The sequence below is a fragment of the Falco naumanni genome, chromosome 6 (genome assembly GCF_017639655.2).
Source record: "Falco naumanni isolate bFalNau1 chromosome 6, bFalNau1.pat, whole genome shotgun sequence".
Taxonomy (NCBI): domain Eukaryota; kingdom Metazoa; phylum Chordata; class Aves; order Falconiformes; family Falconidae; genus Falco; species Falco naumanni.
In genome coordinates, this window is record NC_054059.1 from 5,813,883 (window position 1) to 5,824,082 (window position 10,200).

Consider the following 10,200-nt stretch of genomic DNA (forward strand, 5'->3'; position numbering starts at 1 on the left):
ATCAGAGGGTGTTGCTTCCACCCCCCCAGGTCAGTAAGATAACATGAACTGTTTGACATGGCAGGTCTTACAGTGATGAAGGAGCACAAAAATGCCTGAGGCAGCTCCAAGTTTGCACGAGATGACACAGTGATGACAGTTGGTTTTCTTCATGCACTTGGGAATCTGTGTGCCGTACTATACTTTAGTGGATTCCTTGTGATTTCTGGGAGCTGTACACCTCTCCCTGAACAGCAGATCATCCGGAGTTCACAAGTATGAAAGCAAAATGGAAAAGTATTAGAAGTTATGGTGGAAATCTTACACTTGTGGTAACATACACTGAAAAAGCTAGCAACTGTGAGACCAGGAAGAAACACTGCGGTAGAGGCAAATGCACAAAGACAGAAACATCAAAACAGAAGCTTTTAAGAGTTAGCTCAGTGCAGAAAGCACTCACTGGACTCAAAAGAAAACACTTTTTTACTTAAGGAAGTCTAAGTTGTAGAATTTGTGTGTACTCCAGAGACAGGGACCTGGTTACACAGGAAATCATTAAACTGAAAGTTCAAAATAATAGAACCTTACCAACACTTATTGCAGTAATTTGCGACTATATTACATAATGATCACTATTAGCTGTTGAGCCAAACAAAATCAAGGGTCAACATCTACCTACACACTCAATGCGAAGTTCAATGAATGTTGTCTGGAATAAGAGACCAGATGTGATATAGGAGGAAATGTCTTCTCTACTTGTATTAAAAGGGCAGCTCACGTTTTGCTGACGGTATTTTTCACTGTCAGTGAATGCCAATCTTACAATCACATCAGGAGGAAGGACATCAGAACCTAAGGTGCTTGGTGAAACAGCAAATAAGCCCTTCAAAGACCGTCGAGGTCTTTATATACAGAACGACTCTCGGCAAGGTATCACACTCTAACTCCTACAGGGAAAAAATAAAGAAGCCTACTAAAACACTTCTCTGTCATTGGATTAAGACAGACTGGGTTTAGATAAATCCAGAAGTTGTAACTAAAATGTTTAAGAAAGAATTGGAAGTAAAGCCATAAAACCTATGGACAGAACTGAAGATTATTTCTGTCATTTTGAGTCTGAAGAGGAAGCTGAGAATACAGAGACTAAAAGGGAGGAAGATGATGACAATGAGAGGGTGACAACACTAGAAAATTGTGAAGTCTGAGGTGTGAAAGCTGGAAGTCAAATGTAGTAAGGTGTAAAAGAACAAAGTAAGACTAACCTCCAATGGAAACAAATAATTAGTGAAAACTTTATAACTATTACATATTGATTACAGGTATGTAATGAAATAAGCTTTTTATGTAGAACTATGCATATTTTCCTTTAGGAGGGACATCTTATATTTAGATTAGTACAGTATATATTCCCCAATATTACCAAGATCTACTCTAGCATGTCAGCACACAGAAATAAAGAATAGGACCTTAAGGTACTATCCTAATACTTCACTAGAACCTCAACACACAATAAAAATCAGTTTAAAACAGTAGAAACAAACTCTATGCAGTCACATCAGTTAAAGTTTCTTTTAAAAGAAGATTTGGGGTTTCTTTTGAAGTAGCTAAAATCTTTTGTGTCACACCCCCCCCACATGCACCCTGCCATTTTTTTTATCAGCATTACACTTTTGCTGCTAGTGTTCATAAAATCCTAGGTTACTATTAAGTAAACTGTCTACACTAGAAGGATATTAATGTCTCCTAATGGCCAAGCACACTTGTTAACATATTTTAACAGGATTTTTCTCTTAATAGGCAGTCATGACAAGACAACCAACAGATGAGACAAAAAGTACACACAAAGTTATTGAGGAAGGACCACATTACAGTCCAAATATTTTCTTACATATTTGATACAGGTCACTATATGTCGACAGCTTGTACATTAGTACAACAAACCTGACCACCTTACAGTTTTGAGGAATTTGTACCACAAAGCACACCAGAAGAAAAAAAGAAAATAAAAAACTTCAGAAGCAGATTCAGAAGAGAGGAAAAGTCAAAAATAACAGTGGAGGGAAGACCAATAAGCTCAAAGATACAAGTACGTCAACTGTAGAAAAACCATCAGGATAAGCAGAGGCACCGCAAAGATTTCACAACTAATTAGCAACAAAAGAAAATTTGTTACCAGCCTGCAATTTGGTATTGAAGAAAATAATGGTCATTGGGTAATGACCAACCAGAAGGGAACACAGCCCACAGTGAACAGCTGTGATATAGCCACCAGCATCATGTTCACCTAGGTCTCAGGAAAAAAACCCAAATGTTTTGCTTTTCTCTAACTGAATATAATCAACAGATCACCCTTAAGAGCAAAGCTTAAAAAGAATCTAATCAGCCCCCACATGGTGACAAGAACAGCAATCTTTCTTTGGTCTATTCTGAGTTCCTGTAGAATTCACACTTCCAATTTTTAGTCACTACAGCTGAAGATACTTGTTTTGTCTGCCCCAGTGTGCACACATATTGTTTGTGACAACGTAACTGTTTGTCACAGATTTGCTAATTACCAAATTGCAACAGAAGAGCATGAATCACAATTAAAAAATCATTTTACATATATCCATACGGATATGAATTTCACTTGATAGCAATTAAAAATAATGCTCTCTACTGCATGCTGACAATGGAGAACACTACTACATTCACACAGATATGGTACAGGATTAAGGTCCACTCTATAATCCCCTTAAAATTTAAGAATAATTGCATCATTTCACAGTGCAATCAGCAGCAAAACACAGAAATATTTATAGCTAACAAAATGCTGCATATAAAATACATCAAAGTAAACTTTATTCTTAGGAGAAGAAAACATACGGTTTCTGTCAAGGTACAAGGGGTCCGGTTTTTCTGTGTTTGTAACAGCTGCTCTACACTGTTTGGTTATAAATGTTGAAATAGTTCGAATTGAGATTTTTTTTCAAAACCAGATAAGGGATTTGGCTTTACAACTCCCACTTCGCGTTTAATGAGAGTACTTAAATCCCTTATTCCTATGAACCTAAGGATCTTTCAATGCCCTACTGCACATTCTTTAGCTTCCTCCATTATGAAAATACACTTATTTCTCAAATACTATGCTACCCACCTAATTTAAAAAAAATAAGTAAGTTAAAAGTTGATTTATGGCAACAAGCAACGTGGTTGCTGGGCTCCAGAGTCACTATCTGGTAAAATAAAATAAGGACACAAAACTTTCCAAGTTCTGTGTAGTTATTTCATGCCTAGAAACTAAGGATAAAGAAAAATACCAGGTGAAATCATACGGAGATAAACAATAAAATATTTCTTCAGCGCTACACTTCCAGACTTAGGATACAAATAAGACTCTAAGTTTTGTACGTATGACCAGTCAAATTACTCTCTCATGCATTCAAAGACTTTATTCTAGAAACGATGGCAGATGCCTTTAAACTGTTATTTAAAAGAGATTTCTGTTATGGCTTTTACCATTACATGAATTTTCTGTAACCTGTCACGCAATGCAAGCTGAGTAGCTAGGCCTACTATCTGAATCAAGAATACTATTTTGTGTTAGCCCCACTAAATGACTAAAACCATAGATGAGGATGAATAAGTATTTTGGCACCACCAGCACAGGTGAACATATTAAAAAAAAAAACCTCTGTTGAAGCAGTATTAAAAATATCTGCCAAACACCACCACTACCTAATACATTAAGCATCTGTTTAGACCTTGGTTTAGAATTTGAAAAGCAGGACCTTTCAATATCGAATGGGATGTCTCAACTCAGTGTTACTCACTAGTCTTCAGCCTGCAAAGCCTGACACAGCCTTCCTATGAATCTTGGTGTAGAAGCGACAGTAACTCATTCCAAAGCAGCATGGATTCTTACCTAAGTCAGTTTCTACACACCTGTTTTGTTCAGTGAGATTTGTTTTAAGAGGTCTATGTTTAATAAAATTAGTAAACCTGGACCTTACAAGGGACTTTTGCAACAGCCATTAAAATAACATTAATTTTTGTTAAACTTTAAATCAATCAGCTACTGAAGCCACTCACGAAGCACAAGCAGCCAAAATTTCAGTGATAAAACTGCTTTAGACACCAGTAATCTACTCTGCACATGTCAAGGATGGCATCTTCATTCCCACCTACCCATCTACTTCAGTTCAATGAACAGCTCATTCACAAGTTTAGAAGTCAAGCCGGAGCCAGGAAAGCCAGATTTCCACCCCCCAGTGTATGAATTTAAGAAAGTAGGCACAAAGATTAAACAGACTGAGAACACAGTGATCTGAACCAACATAAACCAATCTTGTTTCTGTGCATCTACACAGACATTCTACCCAAATACAAAATGAGGTAATTTTTGACCAGAGAAAAAGCATCTGAAATACAACTCTGATATATATGGAATAAAATATGAGAAATATGCTTAAGACACTTAGTAGTCAACCTCCCTGGCTAGGAAAAAGTAGATCCCAATTTAATCCAGAAGCGACAAGACATCTAAATCAGCATGCTACAATGGCTACCACCAAGAATCAACTCTTTAAGGGAACAGACACAAAATCACAAATAAAACGCAATTCAAACCGACCACCTGAACTCACTCCTACCCGTTCCACCTTTTAACAATTTGCCTAGGTTTCATGAATGGGTGACAGTAACGTGTAAACAAACATTATCACTTCTACCAGATACTGTTAAACCCATAGTAAAGCTACAGAAGTAGCTGTTTCTGTGACTTTCTGAGGCCTAAAACATTTAGGAACTGGTTTTATACATTGGGTCGTACCTAATGCTAGCCGAAAAAAGGTCAATCCAAGATAAACCAGTGCAACATATAGACACGTACATGACTAAAATGGAGCTGGCTGTTTTTAACTGTAGAGCTAGCACCACGAAGTTTGTTTAAAAAGGGATACTCGGCAGGGTCTCCAGTTCGGAAGAAACACCTGCAAGCATCCCTGCTTCGGGAGCAGCCCATGCCCTCGGGAAGCAGGCCTCTTCCCGGCGGCAGCCGCGGGCACGGTAATTACACACAATGGTGCTTCCAGCGGTGCCAGCTCAGGAGCCCTCTCCCGAGGCGGGACTCGCTCCCCTGACAGGGCGAGAAAACGGCGAGCAGCACCGCAGACCCAGCGACCCGCCACCATCACCGGCGGCACAGTTCAGCCCGCCGCCGCTTCACCGCCTTCTCTTTCCCAGAATGGCAAGAACTCCGCTGACCCTCCAGGATACGAGACGGGGAAGGGAGAGGGGCAGGAGCGAGGGGGCCGGGGGTCCTCGGGCACCGAGCAGGAGCCCCAGGGCGGACTTTCGGCTCCTCTCCGGCCCCTCGGCGGAGAAGCGGAGCCCCCATCTCCCGGGCCGCCCCCCCCCCGCCCTTCGCCCCGCGCTTCGCCTCCAGGGGAGGAGGGTGCCGGAGGGAAGGGGACAGGGAAGGGGGGGGGGGGGGGGGCCTCGGTCCGCCACCGCCAGGAACAAAGGGCCCTTCGATAAGCCGAGCCGCAGAACACAACAAAGGGGCCTAGAGACCGCGAGAACCGGGGCGGCCGCCGGGGAGGGGGGAGGAGAGGCGGGGGAAGGGGATTACAGGCCCGGCCGGAGCGGCTCCCGGCGCAGGGGGGCGGGCTGCCTCATCGCAGCCCACAATGAACAGCGGCGTCAATCGCCCCGCGGCGCCCGGCCCGGAGCACTAACTCCCGGCGCGCCCCCCCCCCCCCCCCCCGCCCGGGCCAACCGCCGCACCGGGCCGTTGGCTGCGGCTCCCCGCCCGGCGCCCCGGCGGGGGCGGCGCTGCTCCCGCCCGGCCCCCCGCCGTCCCTCTCACCCGGGCACACGCACACACACACCCCGCGGGGGAGGGGAGAGCGCGGGCGGGGGCAGGGAAGGGTAGAGGCGGCCTGACCTGACAGAGCTGCTTGCAGTACTCGGTAGCCGCTTGCACTGCCGGCTCGGGGCTCTCCCGCAGCCCCGTCTCTAGCTCCACCAGCCGCTCCCGCAAGCGCCGCAGCTCCAGGAGGCCGCCACCTAGGCTACCGCTCTCCTGCTCGGCCTCCTCGTCCGCCATCTTCGCACCCCGCTCCGTCGCGTACGCAGCCCCCCCCCTTCTCTGCCTCGGCCTCCCGGCCCCCCCCGCTCCGTTTCCAGGTCACGTGATTACACAATGCCACGTTCCGGGGAGGGGTCACGTGCCGTTGGAGACGGGCGAGCGCGCGCGCGCGCTCTCCATCCCCCACTGTGCAGGACCGGGCCGGGGAGGGGCGAGAGGAGGAAGGGGGCGCGCCCCCGCTTGTCACGTGACGCCACGCCACGCGCCCGGCGGCTGCGCGGCCACGTGACGCCCCTCCCCGCCCTCCCGCCGACGGGTTTTGGCGGCAAACGGCAGCAAATGGCGGAGGGTGGGGCCGGCGGGCCGCCCTGCCTGCCGGGGTGCCGCCGAGGGGCCTCGCCGGGCCGGGCTCGCCGCCTCCCCTCGAGCCCTGAAGGCAGCGATGCTGGTGGCAGTGGCAGTGTACATGCGGCCCGGCTGTACCAGGGCCACCTCCCCCCACGGCTCAGCCCGGTGGCCTGCCTCCCCGCTCCTGCCCGAGGGTGCCAGCCACTGCTGGGTAGGCCACGGGCAGCACCACTGGAGCAGTGTTGCACATTGTGCCCTCTCCTATATCCTCTGCGGGCAGCAGCGGGGTGTGTTTGCCTCAAGGGTACTGCCAAGTTGTCTTTTTGTACCTGGATTGTCCTGTTTTTTATTATAATTTGAAGTGAGGAGTGCGGTTTTGCTCTTCAAATGGTGCTGTTCAACAGCGGGAGGTTCTGGAGGGCTTTGTTGCCTGTGGGGCCTGGTGGCTGGGCTAAGTGCCCTCGCACATACTGGTGCTGTTCTCAGAGCAGTGGAGAGCTCCACTGATGGGCACTGACCTCCCCTATATCTGCCCAAGGAGCTGAGGAGATCCTTTCACCTGTCACCAAGTATTGGAAATACTGGAGATTGGCTTCAGGTATCGAATTGGATGATGAGGAAAACATGGACCCGATGGGCACTGAATTGGCAGGGGTACATGTTTTGCAGTCTTCTAGGCTGTGTAGGTTGACACAGGTTGACAGCTCCACACTCTTTGCGTTGCCAGTGTTCATCGGGGAAGTGAGGAGGAAATGTGTTACTGCAGCAAGAACACTGTCGTGTCAGGACTGGATTATTTCTCTTAGCCAGCAAGCAGTGAGAGAAGGTGCACCATGTTAAGTTGGGCATTTCACATCATCTGGAAAATGGGGAACACTGGAATTTTGCACTAACATGAATCAGGTGTAACGCTTTTGGCTGGAAGAGACTGTAGCTACAGACTCCTCAGTATTTCAGGCAGTCTTGCTCAGGCCCAGGTTTAATACAATATCCTACACCCACCAACTTACCTTGTATGACCACCGGACTGATTTGATGATTATGTTTTGGAGGTTTTTTATGTCACAAAGGAAAAGCAGTGCTACCTACTTCTTGCATACAGTTGAAAGTTGAGGGCTATGGTGGAATGAACACTAAATTGGAGCTGGAATTAGAAGAGGTTCCTCTGAGATTGCAGGAACATTAATCTGCAAGTGTAGACATTCACAGTGATAGTACTGAATATGCAACATTTTGGAGACAGGCCTGGGAGTCTGGTCCAAAACCGACCACGTTTTGGGTCATAGCAGTGGTCAAAGTAGTATGTTTCTGGTTTCCCATACAAGCAATGAAGTAAATACCTTATTTGCCATTGTAAACCTGAAACCTTTTAAGTTTCTGAATTTTACAGGGTACATGTACATTACAAGGTACAGAAACCCATTCTGTTCCAAGCAGAAGAAGAGAAAACTTTCAGCTTTCCCATTTAAGGTTTAATGTAGTACCAGAAAGTGTGACTGATTTGCATGTATTCCTCACCACCAAACTGCCTGTAGCACCAGTACTAATGAGCGATGCAAATACTAGAAACAACTGCACAAAGACCTATTTATTCTTCTTCAATCACTTAATTTATCTGCAGGAGCTAAAATAGCTTCTCCTCTGGATAATTCTTTCAGTCCTATATTGCGCTATTTGTAATTATTTTCACTTAAGGGTAAACCACAATAGCCAAATTCATATTCATAGCCTGTCCGTGTTTTAGCTTGCTGTCTTGTTTCCTCCTTGCCCAGAGGGTTTTCTGAATTGAGCCTGGGCCAGGAAGGAAGGAGTAATGTGGAACATGAGTTTCTTGCTCATGCAAAGGTTTGCACTTGGGAGATGGTAGAGTAAGGGTTTGTTTTGTTCTCATCAGGTTCAAGCAGAAAGGAACACATCCTTCAGCTGGCCTACCCTGAGGAGGACTTGCACTTAGGCCTCCAGGGGCCTTGTGCAAGGGAAGATTCCTGTCTTCAATCACGGTTTGCAGGCAGTTAATTGCTAAGCTTATACCTAGGAGATCAAGGGAAAAGTTACTAAATAGAAGGAATGACCACAAACAGCAGTGAATAAGGGAGGAGTTCCCTTTTTTCTTGTTTGACAATAGTGAGAGGATGATGACAGCTACTGAGGCAAGTGTGGCGGTGGCCTGAGGAAGAGGAAAAAAAATGCTGGGCACAGCTAGATACAAAGCTGTGGTATTTGTCCTGTCTTTGAATCCTGACAGAAACTACACAGTGGTAGATAGAGCTTGTGGAAGAGAAGAGGTGGTGCCTGACAGCGACAGGAGGGAAAGATGCTGTGCACAGAAGACAGTCTTTTCAGATACCTGTTTTCTTCATGGAGTTGTGGGGCAGACTATGTGACAGTGAAAGAAAGTAAATATAAGAGAGAGGATGCTTACTATTGCAGGGGAAATACAATCAAGGAAGGCATTTGCTTTACTGGAAAATACAGAGAAGAAAGAAGCAGGTGAGGAACATGTAGGTATGCGGAAGGACAATGAATCCCCTGGGAGAGGAACCCAAATCAACCAAAACAGTCCAAGGAAGAAAACGATGGTGGAGACTGAAAGAAAGAACAGAAAAAAGGTGGAAGACTGAAAGGGGAAGGACCCAAGTTTACACCACTACAAAGATGGAATTTGTTGTTAAGAGAAATTGACAGACTTATTATTAGCATGTGCTAGAAATAAAGATTTAAGTTAAGGGCTTGTGGCAGTAAAGATTCCTCATCATCAAAAATTCTTTTGGAATTCAGATACGCTCTTCCCCACTCTCTTGTCACTGCCTTGACTGACTCAGTATTTCCACAGTGCAATGTCTTCCTAGCTCCACACTTCTATTCTCATGTCTCAAATAAACCTAACATGAAGAGGAGGCATATCCTGTGACTTCAGATACTTTGGTTGTGTGTTTTGGGATGCTGGACCTGGCTAGAAATGCATAAGAGAAAAAGGAGTCTTTGTGATCTAAGCTCCCCTATATGTGGGTTATTTACCTATCAGTTGTTGGAAATAGCCTTAAGAAACAATTTATGTGATGTCTCACTACTGGTTTTAAGATGTTGGAAGAAGAAAATAAAGTGAATAGCAAGAGGAGTACCAGAGGTTAGGGCAACAAACAGCAAGAAGAAGGGGTTGGAGTAGTGGTGACAGTATTACTTAGACTGTATGTAGCTGAAAGTCGGGAGGAGGACTATTAATTCTTCCAGGGAAAATGTTGTGTTAGCAAGAAACAACTGTGATATTTGTGTATCATTGGACCCTTGGCAACAAAACTAGATCTTTTAGGGATAACAGAAGGTATGACAAAATAAAAAAAAATAGGACAGGAACACAAAAATATTGAAACACTCATGGTGTTTGGGAGGCAAAGGGGGCTGACAGAGGATTAGTTTTCTCAAATGTGATAGATATTAATGAAACAAACAGCAACAGGAAAGATAAAGTAGAACTTGTCTGAGTCAGTTTGGGGACTAGTGGAAGGTGTCCCTGCCCGTGGCAGGGGGGTTAGCACTAGATGATCTTTAAGGTCGCTTCCAACCCAAACCGTTCTGTGATGAAATGAGTTGGTGATGACAGCTGCATCTAGGTGGTCGAGGACTTACATGCGGAGAAGACTTGGCATCTGTCAAGTCTCTGAAAAAAAGTATCTAGAATTCATATCTCAAACAAGAGGGACATACCCAGCTGGATAAATAGCAACTTCAAAAGGGTTATTGGGAACAATCAAAAGCTTGAAAGGAATGGAACAAAATGATTGCTTGAAAAATATTAAGAAGGG

The 10,200-nt window shown here is 45.3% G+C and overlaps 1 protein-coding gene across 1 annotated transcript in view; it reads right to left on the bottom strand.

The window, feature by feature from the left end:
• ZNF292 (zinc finger protein 292) overlaps window positions 1-6,243 on the bottom strand; it is a 54,333-nt gene extending 48,090 nt beyond the window's left edge. Inside the window, exon 1 of the mRNA XM_040597759.1 lies at window positions 5,906-6,243. Coding sequence (XP_040453693.1) covers window positions 5,906-6,067 — 162 coding nt within the window. The 5' untranslated portion in view covers window positions 6,068-6,243. The remainder of the gene's footprint in view (window positions 1-5,905) is intronic.
• Between the last annotated feature and the right edge of the window lie 3,957 nt (window positions 6,244-10,200).